This window comes from Furipterus horrens, unplaced genomic scaffold, assembly GCF_987537825.1.
Source record: "Furipterus horrens unplaced genomic scaffold, mFurHor1.1.pri manual_scaffold_4, whole genome shotgun sequence".
NCBI lineage: Eukaryota > Metazoa > Chordata > Mammalia > Chiroptera > Furipteridae > Furipterus > Furipterus horrens.
In genome coordinates this window covers 12253993-12272551 of record NW_028327174.1, presented here as the reverse complement: position 1 = coordinate 12272551, position 18559 = coordinate 12253993, and the positions used below count along the sequence as shown (strand labels likewise).

The following is an 18559-nucleotide window of genomic DNA, read 5'->3' as shown; positions in this document are numbered from 1 at the left end:
AAGATAAAAATGTTCTCAACTAAGTCCCAGCATTTAACACTTTCAGATAAACTGAAATCACATTGGAATTCCTCATGGAATTTCAGAAAGTGTGTGTACATTTCCCTCCTCCATCATTTATGCATATTAAAAGCAGACATTCATTCATTCATCCAAGGCATATTTCCTGAGTATGACCTACCTACTGTCTGCAACAGCACTAGCTACCACGAGTGAAGCATTTCACCCCGGTCAATCTGTTCTTCTCATAAATAAGGGAGAGAGAGATTTGAAGATTACATCATGAAAAATGCACAGAGCACAGTTTGGTGCCATCCTCTGTGAATATTATTTGTCACAAGGGAAGTGTCAATAGGAATCAAACAGGAGAGTGTTGGAGGTCACGGGCTCTGACAAGGCGAGGGTCTGTGATGACGGTATTGGCTGATAAGCTGTAGGTATTTGTTAGTTGAGCCTAAGGGTCCTTCCCACTATATAGCATGAAGTTCCGCAGGGCCGATCCCCTGTAAGTGGCATGGCAGACACTGGTGGCTGCCCACCTGCCCCTCCCCTTCCTCCTCGCTAAAAACATGGATTTGGTTGATGTACCTGGTGACTGTGTGTTTCGGAGGAAGAGAAACCCCTCGCCGGCCCTAGGGAAGAATTTTGGTTTATCTTAGCTTGCCATGGCGTTTGTTTGTCCTTTGCTGTCACTGGCTTAGGAATGAACAGGTAAATCAATTGTTCAACAGGACAGGATGAAAACTCTTCCAAGAGGCTTTTGAGAAGGTTTTCCTACTCTTAAGAAAGGACAGAGGGAGGAACATACACTCTATTCCCCATCCAGTCTTGGAGAAGTTCGTGAGAGAGGTTGTGATGCTGTAGCAACAGCAGCCATCTTGTGATCATGAAGAATGAATAACCTGTGGTCACGTCCTGGTAAGAGGACAAGAGCAAGCAGGAAGCCAGGAGTAAGTGTGGAAGGAACCTGGAGCCTGGTAACGGCCCTAACCCACCGGTCTTAACCCAGAGAGATACAACGTCAATCCCGGTGCGAGACACGAGAAAGTACCTATTGCCACCTATGTGCCCTTCGTGCCAAAAACTTGAATCTGAATCTCATCAAGTCTTTAGACCCAACTAAAAATTTACAGGAACCATAGGGGACAGAGAAGCACCTTAACTGGCACAGCAGGGATGCAGTTAGCATATTGCAGAATGTTGGGCACACGACAGGACAGACAGGACAGACAGGACAGACATCTGGTTTTGTCAACAGATAAATGGGAAGGAATAAAATAAGGAGGAGAGATCTCCAGATTTAAAGAGACTTAAGAGACATAGCAACCAAGTGCACTGTGTGGATCTGGTTAGGATCCTGATTCAAACAAACCCATTTTTGAAAAATCATCAATTAGGCAAATTTGAAGAGTAAATTAAAAAATTTTTTAATTTATGGATTCTTAGGAAGAGAGAGCAAGGGGTGGGGGAGAGAAACATTGAATGTTATTCCGCTTACTTATGCATTCATTGGTTCATTCCTGTAGGAGCCCTGACCAGGGATTGAACCCACAACCTTGGCATATTGGGACGATGCTCTAACCAACTGAGCTACAAGGCCAGGGCTGAACAGTAAAATTTTGATGGTTGTGGAATGTTTTAGGTATAATAGTGGTAACATGGTTATAATTTTTTAAAACCTTTTATTTTAGAGACACATACTAAGAGTATTTATGGATGACACTATATGATGTCTGGAATTTGCACTGACATTAACCTGTACAAGGTGGGGGTACAGGTAATAGAGTGGAATTATAGATAGAACAACATTGGCCACATGTTGATAGTAATTGAAGTTACTGCATCATTATGTAGTTGTGCATTGCACTACTCCCTCTTCTTTTACCTTTCTTTGAAATTTTTCTAATAAAACTTTTTTAAAAGTACATTTTGCTGGGTCCACTGCAGACCTTCTGAATCAGAATCCCTGAGGACAGAGCTCACCAGTGTGTACTGTTGACAAATTCTCCAGCTGATTCTGCTACACACCAACATATAAGGAACGGTCCAGTATTCTATGAGTTAGAAGGCAGTAAATGAAACTGCTATCCTTTTTAAATCACTGCATATATATTTTTGCATTTTTCTGACTACAAATGAGTTGTGGGTAGAAATCAGTAAAAGCCCTCAGGCGGCTCCAGAGTGAGCTGGGGGTCACCCCTCCTGTTGCACTGCATCCCTGGAAGAATACTTATCCAGCTGTTCAGTAGTTCTTGACTCTCCTTCACTAAACCAAGACAACTTAAGGTAAACACAGTCTTATGGGACTGTTTGTCCGCACGCCTCACAGAGGTATGTAGAAGGTGCTCAGGCAAAGTTTGCTGAAGGAATCACTTAACTAATTAGCAAATGAATCATTAACCAACATAAGGTTGGGGCTCCTGTCTTTAATGTAAGATCTATGAAGGCAGGAATATTGTTTATCTTTTGTTTTCTTGTTTATTGCTGGCCCTCCCAACAGAATATAAACTCCAAGAGGTGGAGGGGAGGGGAGGAAGCTTGTCTATCCTGTTCACCTCTGAACCTCTGCCTAGAGCAGAGCCTGGTACATGGCTGGCTGTTCACATATTAGCAGGAAGGGAAGGGAAGGGAAGGGAACAAAGGAAAAGAAGAGGAGAGGAGAGGAGAGGAGAGGAAAGGAAAAAGGAAAGGAGAGAGGAAGGAAGGAGAGAGTAGGAAGCTTCTCTACTGAAGGTGATCCAGGCTTAGACCCACACATAATGCAAGTCTAAAATAGAAATGTGCACATGTGCTGGGGATTTAAAAAATACTTTTTTTCAATTACAGTTGACACACAATATGCCATTAGTTTTGAGTGTACAACATAGCGATTAGACATTTATATAACTTACACAGTGACCACGCCAGTGAGTCTAGTACCCACCCGACACCGTACAATCTTACTGACTCTATTCCCTCTGCTGCACTTTACATCCCTGTGAATTCTTCGTACACTTTCCTACATCTGCACCGTGTGTCTACACTGCATGACACGGTTTTTGGAGATTTTTAAAGAGGAGATACTGACCTCTCAATTTCGTTTTTAGAATCAGTTGAACGGGACTCTGATTTTTACTTAGAATAGCTAAGAACCTTTCAGTATTATGCAAGGTGTAAAACTCATGTCCAGTGGCCTCACTGCACAAGGAAATCCGTCATCCTGTGGGGCCCGTGGGTCTGTGTCATCTGCTATCAGTCAGGCCAGTGAAGGGGCCATTCATAGTGGCCAGTAAATGCTGTCCCGCAACAGCAGCGAGCAGGAAGGACAAGGTACCGGCCCTCCCGAGGCTTGTGTTCTGGAGGCGCATACAGTGAGCAAGAGAACAAAAACAGCTTTAGATGGTGATCAGTTCCGTAGAGAAAAGAAAGCATCAGACAAGTAAATGATTACAATAAAGTGGGTGTTAGCAGTACAGGGCGCTGTGCGGAGTACAGCAGTGGGGGCAGCGCGTGCCAGGTGACCCAGGTGATCTGAGAGGGGCCCATCCTGCAGCTGCGCCTCTGTGCTGCTCATGCATCCCTTCCAAGGCCCTCAGCAGCCAGCCAGGTCTGCATGACCCGTGCCAGCTCCACGCTTTCGTGGGGCTATGCCCGTTGTCATTACTGGGCTCCTGGGAAGTTTTATGAGCACTTCAAGTTACCTGTCCCTTGCTGCCAAGTCTTCCCTCCTCCTGCCGCCCCCACTCCCCAGTTGGAATGATCTCTGTGGATGGTATCGATAGCTGAGATCAGACACCTTGACTGACATCACCCCTCCTTGCCCCTCATTGGCCACATCCAATCAACACCAAGGCTGGTGGATGCGGCCTCCTCGGTATATCCTGACACCCCCAGGACCATGTCTGTATTTCAGACCATAGTAGTTCTCTCTCACTCTCCCCCTCCCCATGACTTTGACTTTTAGTAACCAACCCCCCATCCTGAGATTGCACTATAACCACACTGACATCTCCAAAACACAGATCGAGTCCTGTATGCTCAAAAACCCTCCAGGATTAAATTCTTAGCATGGCCCTCCAGATCTGATCCTTGTGTGCCTCCCAAAGAAATCCCCCCTTACTTGTTCCTCCCCTTCCTGGTACAGCTGCCCCAAGCTCCAGCACCTGAGCACACCACAGGCTCTCTCCTCTCTGCCCTGAGCTCTGTCTCTAACACCCTCCACCCCCTTGCCTGGCTTACTCATCACTTACTTGAGGAGTGTCTCCCCCCCATCTTTGTTCCCACAGGAATGACAAAATAATTGTTCATTATTTTATCCAAGGGCAAGATCCACTCTGAACCTCAGTTGTCCTCCTCTCTGAAAATGGGGCCAACAATAACAGTTCTATGTTAGTTGTATTATTTGGACTAAATGAGATAATATGTGGAAATGCCTATCACAGTGGAAGCACAGGTAGTTGATACTTAAAGGGTAAATTGTAGCTATTACTATTGTAAAGTTAGCATGAAATCGAAACTTTATTAAAATTTGAAATACATTTAGAAAAATGCATAAAATCATAATGTACACGTCAATGAATGTTCACAAGTGAGCACACCCTTGTCAGCAGGCCCTGGATCACACTATTTTAAAGCTCAAATGTTACCTTCTTACAGAGACCAGCCCTCCCTCGCCCCATCCCCTGCATAACACTCATTACTGGACAAGCTATCTAATACGATTATGTATTTTATATATTATCTATCTCCCTTCGCTCCAATTGAAGCTCCAGGAAGGCAGAGGATTTTATTTATTTTTTATTTTAGTCTATTTTGTTCATCCCTGTATCCCCAGCTCCTAGAATAGTGCTGGGCACATAGTAGGTGTGCAAGAAAAATTTGCTAAGGAATGAATGAATGAATGAGTGAGTGAGTGAGTGCTTATTTGTCGTGTCTTTAAGCTCCAGGGGCTGAGGCACAGTGGGGTCTGAGAACTAGTGAACTCCCAGATCAGACAGCACAGGGCCGGGACCGGCTGCCCCGGCCTCGCCTTCACCCTGAGCTGTGCAGGGCACGCACTCCACCCTGCGCGGCCCCCTTTTTCCTCATCTCCCCTCATCCCACCGCCCCCCACCCCGTGAGCCTGGCCCACCCACCTCAGTTTTTCGTGAATAACAGCCATAATAATAGCGTCACTGCCCCCCCCCCCGGGAGCCTACGGGGTGGGGGCAGCATCTCTCAAGGATTCTTCCCGGGACCTACGCGCTGAGGGTGGTGGCAGCTTTCTAGACTGAGGACTGGTTCCCAGCTGCCTCCGAATGCATCGGGTCAAGTCCCGGCTCCTCGTCTAGCTCTGGGTCGGCCTCTGCAGCCAGCAAAGGAGGCTCTTCGTTCGCCCTCTGTCACTGAAAGAGAAACTGAGGCCGCGAGCCACTCAGGTCTTGTGACTCCAAACACTGTGGTCCTTGCGGTCCGACGCGCCACCGCGATCGGTGCTGTCGGGTGCCAGCGAGTTTCTTCGACCAGCTTCTCTTCACCAACCACCGCAGCCAGAAAAGAAGGTGCCTGGTACGATCCGAGCACGGGGCAGCGGCCGGAGCAAGAGGAGACCCTCAGACAGAGAGGTCAGGCATGGACCCTCGGAGGCGACGCTTGGCGGAAGCCCGGGCGGTGGGAAGGAGCGGGCCCGCGGGGCGTGCTGGGGCCGCAGATGGTAAAGAGTTGCAAGCAGAGGAACAGCAAGTGCTGAGCTCCTTTGACATCCGCTGCCTCGTTTGATCTTCCCCCAAACTTTGTGAGGGGACATCTTTGCCAAGTCTGCCATTTTACAGATGAGAAGGCCGAGGCGCAGAAAGGTGAAGGACTCGACAGAGTCGGTCAGGACTCGAACCCAGCGCTCTGGATCACGCGCAGCCGGCGCTCTGTCCAGCCCGCAGTCCGCACGCCTCCTCCCTCCCGGACGGTGCCCTTAGCTCGGCACGTGCTGGCCCCTCGCCACCCCCCCACCCCCCCCGCAACATTGTCCCACTTAGCCCTGCTTGGGGAAGGCGCACTGGGGAGGGGGGGTGCTTTGCGCGGGACTGCAGGAAGCCGCGCCCAGCGTGAGGTCCGGGTTAGAGACCCCCCTTGCCAGGGAGTTAGGGACCCCGCCGGCCGCCCCGCCCCTTCCGTGGCCGGCCCTCGCTGCCTCTGTCCATGGTCAAAGCACCCGGGGTAATCCGCCTTTCTCTTCCGCCCGCGGAGCCCCATTCATATTCTAATCACAGTGCGCCAGCCGGGAACGGCCACTTTATAGGGGCCCGCAAAGGCGCTGCCTGCCCCCCCCCACTTCCACTTCCAGCCCCCAGGCCCTCACCCCCTCTTTTCTGCACTTTACACTCAGCCGAGGAGGGGTTCCCTGGGAAAAGCGCGTCCCCACTTGGACGCCGGGGCTTCTCGCAAACTTTGCGGCTGGCGGTGGGGGCTGGGGGCTGAGGGCGGGAAGCTGGAAGGAGGGACTGAGACACAGACAGACTGACAGACAGAGTTACGGGAAGAGGCGGGGAGGAGGGGTGTCAGAGTGACCAAGGGGGATAGAGACAGAGAGGGACAGAGCCCCAGGGAGAGACAAAGAGACGTGGGGGCAGGGGCTGGACGGAAAGGCAGCCTCAAAAGGAGGAGAGGGACACTGAGACGAGAGCGGGACAGAGTGAAGAAGACAGACCCAGAGGAAGACAGAAAGTTCTGGAGGAGAGGAGGCAGCCCCTGACACCCTCCCGGCCAAGCAGCCTTCTCAATGCCGAGTCTGGGGGTGGGGTCTTAGAACTGCAGTTCCTCGCCCCCTGTTCCCCGTCAGCGTTCTCTACTCCACGCGCGTCTGCGAATCCGCGTGGAAGGGGTCAAGTCCTACTTACGCATTCCAAGGCCCCCCGCTCAAATCCGATTCCGAACCAAACTTGGGGGGGGGGCACAAGAGGAGAGGGAAGGAATGGGGCCCACTCGTGGCCTTGTAGGCGACTCCCCAGGCTCCCCGGAGTCCCCTGCCGCCACCCCCCATGCCTGCGCCTCGCCTGGCCTGGTCCGGGAGGGGAGAGGAGGGGAGGGGAGGGGCGAGGGGGCCACATCTAAGCCAATTTTGATTTCGCCTATAATGAGTGCCGGGCGAAGGCTGGAGAAGGCCTCTGGAACTTTAAATAAGAAAAACGTTGCTAATGCTATAATAGAAGGGGGAAGTCGGAGGGCTGGGATTGCGTCGCTCTGAGCCCCCCTTTTCGGAGGCGGCTTTTCTTATTCAAAACAGGCCCACAATGGGCTTCACAGTGCGCCTCGCCACGGCCCCATCTGACGAGCGGCCATTCATCAGGCCGGCTGGCCTATCAATGACATTGCTCCCATCGGGGCTCCTATAAAATGATGCTTTTTCCCATGAAACATCCGCAAACATTTTGACGGGTTTGGCTTTGCCCGGCTGGATTACTGAGTGTCTCCTCGCTTGCTGGCTTTCCCTCTCCCCTTTCTCCGAGCTCTATCCTCGTTCTCCCTCTCCTCTCTTCTTTCTCTTTTCTTTCTTCTCTCTCTCTTTTCCTTTCCTCCTTTATTCTTCTGCCCTTGCACCCTCTGCGTCTCTCGCTCCTTCTCCCCTCCTCGCTCCGTTCCTCCCTGGGCGGCTCTAGCACAGGGGATCCCCAAACATCAGGACTTTTGGGGGGCGCCTGTGCTGTCCATGGGAAGAGCATGCATTGTGGGTTACTGGAGGAACCCGACATGGATTCCACAGGTTAGTCCTGTTGGTGGGGGTTGGGGGGGAGACATTTGGAGGGAAGGAAAAGGGAGAGGGGCAACTTCAGAAAGAGTTGGAGAAAGTTCAGAAAGGTCAACTTGACAGTGAAACCCCAGGAGATAACGGGAAGCGTGCAGAAGTTTTCAGTCCCGCGCGATGTGCGATGTATGCAAGTGGATGCGTGGAAGTGTGTGTGTGCACGCGCGCGCGCTGAGGAGCGCGCTTTCGCTGGTCCTGGGCATAAAGTTACGTAAAGATTCCCTGGCTCGCGGCGAGCTCGAGGTGCCACTTGCAGAAACTTTGCGAGCCAACCGCCCCTCCGGGGCGCGGTTCCTCCCCCAGGTGGGGGCCCCTGAATAGCGGTGCGCTCTGGGGCTGGTGGCAAGGGCCTGGAAGCAGGGAGGAACGCCCCAGAGGCGGAGTAGGGCGACGACTTCTCATAGCGCCTGGGAGGTGGCGACCGAGGCTCGGGCTGGTGGAGACCTGCTGCTGGAGGGAGTGGCAACGGCGAAGCCGGTGGTCCTGAGGAATCCGCGCCCAGTTGGGAGGTGGGAGCCCCAAGCTGTCCGAGGCTGGTTGTAGCCTCCGTGCGGGGAAGGGGCACCCAACGACGCGCTCGGCTCCGGGGTTGTGACCGCTGGAGGGAGGGCAGGACACAGCGCAGCCAGCGAGGCCTGGCCGCAGGGTCTGCAAACAGTGCGGCACTTTGGCGGCTGTTGGCAGTGGCTGTTAGTTTTGGGATCGTGGCGATCTGTAAAAACTGAGGAAGGAAGCCAAGGAATCTCTTACAACGAAAAAGCCCGGCGCCTCCGTTCTTCTCCAGCCTGCACCACCTCCCATTTCTAGCGCCTTTTTGAAGAGATGCCAAACTTCTAGGTCTGAGTTACGCTCCCTATGTCCCTGCAAGGTGAAAGAAGTTTACCTCTTTCTCCGGCCAGCCGCAGGCTCCCAGACAGTCTGCTCCTAGTCGGGCTCGGCAGCAGCGTCCCGGTTTCTGGAGGAGTTGGGGTTAGGGATGCGGCAGAAACAGGGCGGTGAGCGCAGCCCGGGCCGACGTAGCAGCTTTAACGCCAGGCTTGCTTGGGAGGATGCGCGGAGCAACAAGTGCCTTTCAGCCTCTGCCACCCCTTATCACACACGGGACCCTTTCCCAAGCAAATAAACACCACACAGAAGTTTTCCCACCTCCACCCCAAAGCAGCTGGAAATGGGTGCGGGGAAGTGGCATGGGTCATCCGGGTATCAACCCAGATGGTCTTTCTTTGGTCCCTGTAGACAAATTTCCAGCCCCCCACCCCCACCCCCAGGCTTCTGCCCAAGCCCTGGTGGCCTGGACACCCACCCCTTTAGGCCAGGGGCATCTTCGGTTTTCCAGGGTAGATGTGTATTGCTGATCCCAACAGCAAAGTTCCCCTTCCATTGCGCTCCCCTGAGTGTGTGTGGACTCCCTGGGATTGGGGACAGGCTGAGCTCCGCAGTCCACCTTACTACAGGCGTCTCCTGCTGCGCGCACCCGCTGTGGGTGCGAGGTGGGCCCTGCTAGGGTTCTCTCCGTTGGCAGTAAAGAAGGCACTTAGGGGAAGGAACCCCTCCCTCCACATTTCCACGTCAAGTGCTTTCTCCACTGCACAACTCCTGAGCACCCCAACTTTAGAGGCGAAGATCCTTGAACAAAATTAAACCCATGACTGCATTGTTTGCGACCAAGTATTTGCAAGGGGCCTAGGCAGGGACTTGGGGTCTCCCCACACCCCACACTTGGCACGGCCGACCTGGGGGGTTAGACACCCCTTCCACACGACTGGAGCGTTTCCGTGAGTTCTTGGGGCTGTAGAAACATTCTGATTTGTCTTCCACGCATCTCATATCAGGTCGTGAGGGCACCTGGTCACTTTTACCTCAATTGCAAACAGCTCAAATAGAGAAACCGAAATCTTTTCTCCGTCCACTCTCCTCTCCCTTGAGAACAACTCAGACCTCTAGATAGCCCTCCCAAACTCCAAACCAAAAGTTTTGGTGAACAGAAGCGTGAAAAAATGATAGGAGACGCACCAAGTGGCAATTTCACTCAGGCTTCCAAAACCGACGACAAGGGAAATGCGGCTTGGTGGGGTCAGGTCCCAGAGCCTTCCCTCACCTCACTTCCAGAGAACTTAATCCAATTAGTTTTTCTTGTGAGTTTCCCTTGTTATGTAAAGGTCCTTGTTCCCCTCGGCTTGCCGATACTGGCCCTCCCTGGAGCAGGTTGATTTTGTTCCTTTTACAGCAGATCGCTCCCGACCAGAACCACGAATATCATTATTTCACTCCGTAAGGGTTCTAATAACCGTTTCGCAGCAAGTGCTGGGGCAAAGTTGGGAACGTCCAGGATCAGAGAGGTCGGCGAGCCGGGCCTGCGTCCCCTCCTCTTAAAAGGAAAATCCCCGCAAAGTGCCTGGGGCCCCGGAGAACAGTTTTGCAGGGGCCAGGGCTCTAGTGGCCTGCCTTGGGGCCACTTCAGCGTGACCTGAGGAAACGCGCCCCTTTGTTCTGCGCACCGAGCCGGTAATATATTCCTCGAGTTTTTCCAAAATACTCAACAAGTGTGGGGCTAAGACAATGGCCCCGTCGGGGGGAGGCTGGGGAGCCGGCGCGCGCCTCCCGGGCCTTCGGCTCCCTCACCAAAGAGCGCGACAAAGCAGAGCCCCTCTCCCGGGAGACTGGCTGCGGCGCAGGCCACAGGCGTGCGCGTGGGGCCGTCCATGCGCCGCCGGCCCGTGCGCCCTTTGCAGCCAGGATGGGCGCGCGTTTCACCTGGCCCACGCTGCGCAAACACGAGCACACAGTCCCGCGGGGCCCACCCCACCCATGCGGGCCGTTCCCGGTGCCTAGGTGTTTCTGACCTGTGGGGTCCAAGCCGGGCTGTCCTGCCCAGGAGAGCGTTACTCAGTTACTGAAGGTATCAGAAAATTCGAGAACGACAGGGAAAAGCAAGTCGAATTTTAAGCCATGCAGAACTTGTGCGAATTGGGCCGGGGCCAGGTTGGTCGCCTTGCGCAACAGAAGGGTTGTTTCTTCTTAAACGGGATGGCGCGTTAAGAGAGGGGCATTGCTGAGCCTGAACTGTGATCTTCTGCCTCTGCCCACTTTCTGATCCCATCTCTAGAATCTAGAGCTGGGGCTTCTAAAGTACAACTGGAGCTGGATTTGAGGCCCCCGGGCCGCAACGGCGGGAAGGCACGCTGGTTCACAGGTGCCGGCCCAGCACAAGGCCCGACCCGGCTTCGTGGGCCCCCAGGTGAGGACAGTCAGTAGCCTGGGCTTGAGGCCCACGGGGCAGTAAGAGCCCGGGTGGAAACCCGGCCCGGGCCTCCTGCATTGCCTCCCAGGCTCGGCCTTAGGCCGGGAGCACTCTTCTCTGTGCCGGTGACCAGGTCTGTGGACTCCGGATCAATGGGCCGGGGGTCTGAGCTTTGCTTGTGCGCCCGATTTAGACTCTCTCGCTTCACACGTGTGTGCGTCTGTGTGTGAGCGTGCTTGTGTGTGGCCAGTGAGAGGGAAATGCGCGGCCCTACCCTCGCCACCAACTGCAGGGTCAAGTGAGAGTCTCTTGGTCCCGGGGTCCCCAGGCCCAGTGGCTCCAGCCTTCGCCAGCGTGGACACAGGGCGCAGGCCGGGCCGGGGATCCCTGCACCCGGCTCTGCTCGGCTGCTTTTCCCTACCCGGCCTGCGGGACCCGGGGAGCGGGAGACCCAGAGTTTGCAGGGGCCGCCCAGCGACTAGTCCCTGGGATTTCCATAGCAGCGTCCGCCCCCTCCCCAGAGCGTCACCATGGAGACTGTTGGAAGTTGGTGGCGGAAAACAGACCCCGCGCAAAGCAAAATATTATGAGTGCAGTTGGGGTGACTTAAGGGAGGGGGTGGGGGACCCGAAGGCATGAGCAGGAGCCAGAGGCATAGGCCGACAACAAAGGGCCGAGAGCGAGGAGGAGAGAGAAGTTCGCAGGGGCCTCCCTGCCGCTCTGTGAGAGCCAGACCGTCCCGCTTCCCAGAGGCGCTGAGGTCTCTAATTTCTCTCCTGCAGCTACACACCTTTTCTCAACCCCCTGCGTGTCCTCCCTTCCACCACTTTTCTCTGGGTTCTCATCCAGCCTCCCTCCTCTTCTCGAAGTTAGGGGCCAGCTGGGCAGCGCGCCCGCTTCCCCAACGAAACACAGGCTCACCAACGGGAAAGGGTCTGGCTTTGGTTCGCCACCATCCGTGGATCACCCAGGGTGAACTTCCCTCTCCCCCTCCTCCACCGGATCTGAGAGCGTGAGGATAGATAGGATAAGGCAGGAAAAGCTTGGAACCGGGCTGGTGGGAAGGAGAGCCTGTCTCACTTTTTTTTTTTTTTTCTTTCTCCTTTGTACAGTGGGGATAACTGAGTTATAACTCCAACTCAATCATTTGTAATGTTCCTTCAGGCACATCTAGCCTTTCCAAGATTGATTTTCCTTGCCTGTAAAATGAAAGGTAAAACAGCTCACAGTCTGGGATTCTCTGACAAGTTAAACCCAGGAAGCATATGTGAGCTGGTTGCCACTATCTGAACTGTGATCCACTCCACAATTAGTGAATCTCTCCCCAAACTAATAATAAACTAAAATGTTTTTTAAAGTCGTTTAAGTCATATAGAATTTTAAGAATCAAGAACCTTGGATAACCATTTTAAAAGGCCTGTTATTTCCTTCCTCAAGGATACCTGGGGCACATTCCTTAAGTCTTTTGGCCAGCTCCTTGCATCCCAAAAGGACTTATTAGAAGACACTAGATTTGATGGGGCTGCATCCGGTGTCAATCTAGGAAGCTTGGAAATGCCTGTGGAAGATGAAACCAGCGTCACAGACATGCACACGTGTGGAGAGGAATAAATACTGGTCAATGTGATGAAATGATGCCATCAAAAAATAAGCAGACTCTGTCTCCCCTTGCTCAAGCTTTTAGAAAGAGGAGAGGCTGTTGTCACACTTAGCCACCCCTCCCGGTGATAATGTGAGTGGAGGATCCCTTTTCCTTCTCCCCTGGGCTGCAAGTGAATGGATTGAATGTAGTGATAGTGATTGTTATGGCCTATCTGGACTTCAACCACTGAATTACCTATGCCCACGTATGTCGTCTGGCATATGTGTGAACTGTGCCCTGTACTTTGTTTATAAAGTAGTAAATGGTCATCACTGAGCCTCACGAGTGCTCCACCAGAGAGGCATTGTTATGACCGGCATCAAGCACAAGTTTCTCTTCCAATTCCAACATTGTAAGATTGTGACTCTGAGCCAGGTTCTGTTTTTATTTGCCATGGTGTCCTTGCCAAAGGGCTGAGAAGGTGTAAAATGGTGGCATCCCAAGTTGGGAGGCCAGATGGCAGGTCTCCGCTTGCATAGGGCCCTGGGAGCCTATCCCACATGTTCTACAGGTCCCTGGGGACACTCTTCCTCTGTCCCTGCAGGGCCCCAAGGCTCTGTGGGATGGAAAATGTGGGAGAGGTGTCTGGTGTTGTTCTTACTCCTTTCGCTCTATGTTCTATGTCTTTGCAATTTTATTAAGGTTTAGGGAACCAAGAATGAACCCAAAGACAGATTATTTGGGAACGCCAGGTAAAAGTTAAAAAAAATCATTTGGGTGAATTTCTCAGAGGTTTTATTCAGCCTTGCTCACTGAGCACCTGTTGGGTGACAGAACCAGGGGATGAATGAGGCCACAGTTCCTGCTGTCAAGGACTTTAGAATGTGGACATGTTGAGAGTGATGAGTACTTCAAAGGACATAAAAATAGTCCTCTTGGAGCCTAGAAGAAAGGAAGAAAGGGTTCTCTCTCTGTCGAGTACCCACCATGTGTCGGCCCCGGATCAGGCACTTTTCCACACTTTGGCCATTTAAGCTTTACCACAATTCTGCATTGTCCCTTTCTAGAATGAAACAGGGTCTGGACCTTTCCTGGGGTCGTAACTTGTATGTGGCAGAGCTAGATTGGAGACCAGACTAGGGAAGCCGGTTCCCTTGCCTCACCCAGCCCACTTCATCTGGCCACTGCTGGAGTGCCAGCTGGGCAGGCTGGGTTATGGCTGTGACCTGGAGGTGGACCTGATTCCCACTTGGAGAGAAAAGGAACGTGTGCACAAGTGTGTAGAATCCCAGAATGCTATCGTCTTTGGGCTCCAGAGAAAACCTCTTCAAAGGAATCATGTGATTCTGCATTTGAAGAGGATTTTAAATGATGGCAGTAATGGGAGGCAGTGCACACCAGTGGCCGAGTATAGAGTTTGGGCAAACTTTAGCTTGCTTCATTCATTCCTTCATTCATTCGTGGAAACAGTGTCTCCTATGTGCCCGGCACTCTGCTTGATCCTGAACTTCACAACAATGCCATCTCTGTTCCTCCGGAGCATAAATTCTAGACAGACAAACAAGAAAACATTTAAAAAATAGGTAATTCCAGTGAGTGATGAGCACATGAAGAAAAGAACCACTCTCTGGAGTAATGAAGATAGAGCACGGTGATGGGAGTTTCCTGCATTTCACAGGGTGCCTTTCTCTGCCACATGAAGCTGTGTGCCTTTGCTCTGGAAGCTTAATAGTCACTGAGCCTCACTTTTCTTATGAAACTGATACGGTCATCTAATAGGGTTGTCGAGCATGAAATGTGAAAGTGGTAATAGATACCATACTTGTATGTCTTTATGCAACATTTACGCTGTGTCTTCACTTTGCTAATAAGTATTTTCATATGTTGAATAAATACATTATTTATGTAATGCACACCCCAACCCTCTAAAGAAGGAACTGTTGTTATTCGTGGTTTAAATAGGCTAAAGACAGAAAGGAAAGCGAGTCAGGTGTCCAGTGAGTATCGGCTCCAGCAGTTGGGCCGGTAAAAACATGCCTTGATTGCATGGGAAGCAAGATCAGTCTTAATGGTGTGTGCCTGATTTTCCTGAGGCAGAATGCAAGTAATAAACTGAGCTTTTCTTCGTATTTTTCAAGTTAATGTCTATTACATGCCTTCCGTGTATGAGGCATGGGCTCAGTGCTTTAAATGCATTATTAGTTATATTTTAAAATATGTGTTATGGGTACTATTGTTATCTACTCCATTTTATATAGTGGGAGACTGAGGAAGATGAAGGTGAGGTCCCTGAAAGGGGCCAATGGCCTAATGTATGTGTGACCTATACGCTTCATCGCAACGCTGTATACTGTTCTCTTTTCTGTTTTAGTGACAGAGAAGATGGTGGAAGGGATGCCCAATAAAGCATACAGCATTTTGGCAAAAGCAAAGGACTTGCTATTTTCTCCCAATATGAAAGTGTTAGAACAGTCCTTTTAACTGTGGAGACCATTTTAAATTATTGTTGGCAAAGATAGAGACGCAAAGCATTCGTATCTCTACTACAGACATGAAGTGTGCTGTAGTCTTGTTTGGGATTCATTTGAAATTCAGTTAACATGTGATTTATTTGAACCATAGTTAACATTTGCTTTGTCGCTGAGGATGCCAAGGCTTCATTCTTGCTCACGTACAGATATTCTTCAGTCAAAACAAAAGCTGTTATGTAATGTGATAATATAAGTTGCCTTTAGGTAATTTAACAAACAATCTATTGCCGCTGGAAGTCATTCACAGGTACATGTCATGACTTCAGGTGAATGTGGTGTGATTTAAGGAAAAGAACATGAGCTTTGCCATGAAACAGACCAAGCTTTAAATCCCAACTCACTTTCTAGCTGCGTGTCCTAGGGCAAATGACCTAACTTCTCTCAGCCTCAGGTTCCTTCTTTGTGAAAACGTCCACTTCTTACTTTCTTAGGTTGGTTTAGAGATTATAATGAGATTATGTTAAATTGAGCCTGGCTCCTAGAAATTGCTCAGTAAATATCAGATTTTTATTATTACTACTAGTAATAACCTGGTGTTTCTATACCCAACCCTAGATGTCTAGTTGGGAAAAGGGGATAAGAATTCTGAAAAAAGAATTAGACTGTTTCCGAACATCTCAATGTTTTCTGTGCTGTGTAGACATAGCCCCAGTTCTAGTTCCAAGACAAATCATTCTTTTCTAAAGGGTTTAAACTGAGGGGTTAATTTCATTTCCCCACCTTTCCCACGAGGAAGGCATTTGATGTGCTCCTGTTTGCCATGATTTCATCCCTGTGTTTCCAATGTGTTAAAGGAAGTGGAAAACGTGCCTTTGTAGAGGCAGCACCTGTTGACTGGAGTTTGAATCCTGAAAGAGAGTTCCATAAATCACTCAGGGGAGACATATGTTGCACACCTCTGATGGGGCCCCTCCACAACTCCTGAGGCCCTTTCAGTCCTGGATGTGATGGCCCACATTCTCCTGCCCCCTCCTCCACGAAGTACTTGTAAGCGTCTCTGTGTTAAAGACTGAACCTTTTTACACTTGATTTTCAAGAAGTGGAAAACTCGGTTTCACATGGACCATTCTCTGAAACTCCTAGCAGGACGCAGAGAAAATGTTTAGTTCTTTTGTATTTCTTGCATATTTTTTTAATGTAAGGAGCAAATGTCTATTTGTTCTGTTTCTGTCTTTCTAATTAGGTTTTTACCTACATGTGGTTTTTGAGTTTTGTAAATGTTAACAGCTTCCTTTGAGAGAGAGAGAGAGAGAGAGAGAGAGAGAGAGAGAGATCATAAAAAGCAGAAAAGAATTAAATCCACTCATTATGTTTTTCATTCAATATGGTCTGCATTTAGGCAACTAGGACTGGATTGACCCGTGCCTGTGGTTTCCGTGTGTCAGATCTGATCCACAGAGCAAAGTTACTTTAAGTATGTATATAGTTTCTGTTTTTGTGGTTGGTTGATCTTCAATAAAACTTAAAAGCATAATCTGCCTATGAGCAATCAATAATTGTTAGTTGACAGGTGAACTTGGACATGCTGCATTTATATTGCTGGGGTTGTTTTGTTTGAATTTAAAGGGATAATAAAGCCTTTGAAAAGGTTGCAACCCAGTGAAGGTTAGTTAGCGCTTTGTGTCCTGGGTGTTTTCTGACTACCCAGTTGTGCTAAAGGTCAGAGTTATTTTGACGTGACCTAAGTGAGATTGCTGGATTCAGCAGGTTTTTATTTAATCGGAATGGAGAATTGGCACTTCATAAGCACTGATTCCCTGAACCTAAATGAACTGCTCTAGAACTAGATTTTGAACTGGCATTTGAATAACCTAAAGAGTGATTGGTGATTGCTAATTACACCTCCAGCATCTCATTTTTGAGGCACAAATGCATTTCGTGAAGAAAATTATGTCAGTGTGTTTGTTTTGACTCTTGTGAGTGCCACGGAATCATTGCAAGCTCATATTAGACTTTTGAAGAAGGAAGTATTCCTTTGAAGGTTGCAATTCCAGAATTTATAATTTTTAAAAGTGAGCATAAGTGATTGAGTTTCACATAATTTTTTTCTGAATGATTTCTCTAAGTTAGGGTGTTTATACCTGTAACGTATTTATAATTTGTGTACCAATGCTAAACACTCACGAGTGGGTCAAGTTCCTATTGAAATCATCAGGATTTTATACTTTCAGAATCAGAACCATGACACAAACGCAAAGCTATTTCCGAGGGAATTGAGTGATTACTTTCAACATTTTGCCATGTTTTTTTCTTTGTGTGAGTAATGTCCGTTCTATTGCTGGTAATACATCTTGAGTTGGGGGAAAACTAGGGAGCCTCTCTAAGTTTTTCGCCGCACCAAGAAGAAAATCAGCGGATTTTGTATCTTCCTTATATGACTACTAAACAGGCTGAAATTTCTGTTTCTAAGATTTTTATTTCTTTTCCTTGATGACTCCTTTTCAAAAGCAAACATGGTTTCTCCATAAAGCATTATTTGACATCTTACAAAGTAAGGAACGCTGGCTGAGAAAGCCCTGGGAGCTTACAACGAAGAAAGGCTCGGGAGTGCTGGAGGCCCTCAGTTACAACATTACAACTTCCAAGCCTTGGAGAGGAGATTTCTAAAGCGCGGAGCCGTTGTTGTGAGAGGGCCTTTGGTCTGCACGGACTTTTATTTTCAATTCAGTGGGCAGAGGTTGTGAGGTTGCTGCATTTGGGTAGGGGACCTTTTCAGAAATGCCAGGCTTTTAGGAAGAAACACAGCTTTTCTTCTCATCAAGACTCCATTTTCAAGTTTGAAAACTTTGGTGTGATTAGAAGAATGGATTACTTCTTTGCCTTGTTGGGGTTTCCTCCGGGTGCCCAGGCCGCAGGGCGCACTGTCCCGGCCACCTCCCAGGGCGCAGCGGAGGGAGCCTGGGGAGCAAACAGTGGCCCTCCCGGGCCTGGACGAGCACGTAGGAGGCGTGGGACTGGCACACAGGCTGGGCGAGCCCCAGTACAGCTCAGAAAGCATGAAGGACAGATGGGCCCAGGGGGGTCCAAGGAATGTGGAACCTACAAAAAGGATTTCTTGTGGATCCTGCATTTTGTTCAAAGTTTTTCTTGGTAGTGACAGGTATTTTTTAAAAGAAAAGGAAATGACAACACCAACACAGTATGATTGTAGATAGTTCCTATTTAATTAATTTTAAAATTACAGTAGACATTCAGTGTTATTTCATATTAGTTTCAGGTGCACAACATAGTGTTCAGACAGCCGTATACTTCACACAGTGATCCCCTGATATTTCCAGTACCCACCTGGCACCAGACACAGTTATTGCAATATTATCGACTATTCCCCATGCTGTGCTTCACATCCCCATGATCATTTTGTAACTTCCAATCTTTACTTCTTAATCCCTTTACATGTTTCACCCAGCCTCCCAATGCCCCTCCATCTGACAATCATCAGTCTGTTCTAT

At 49.8% G+C, this 18559-nt stretch overlaps 1 protein-coding gene across 1 annotated transcript in view; it reads left to right on the top strand.

The window, feature by feature from the left end:
• The first annotated feature begins 7395 nt into the window (after positions 1-7395).
• The window catches only part of RFX4 (regulatory factor X4), a 133706-nt gene continuing 122542 nt past the window's right edge, over positions 7396-18559 (top strand). Inside the window, exon 1 of the mRNA XM_090272568.1 lies at positions 7396-7714. Coding sequence (XP_090128694.1) covers positions 7672-7714 — 43 coding nt within the window. The 5' untranslated portion in view covers positions 7396-7671. The remainder of the gene's footprint in view (positions 7715-18559) is intronic.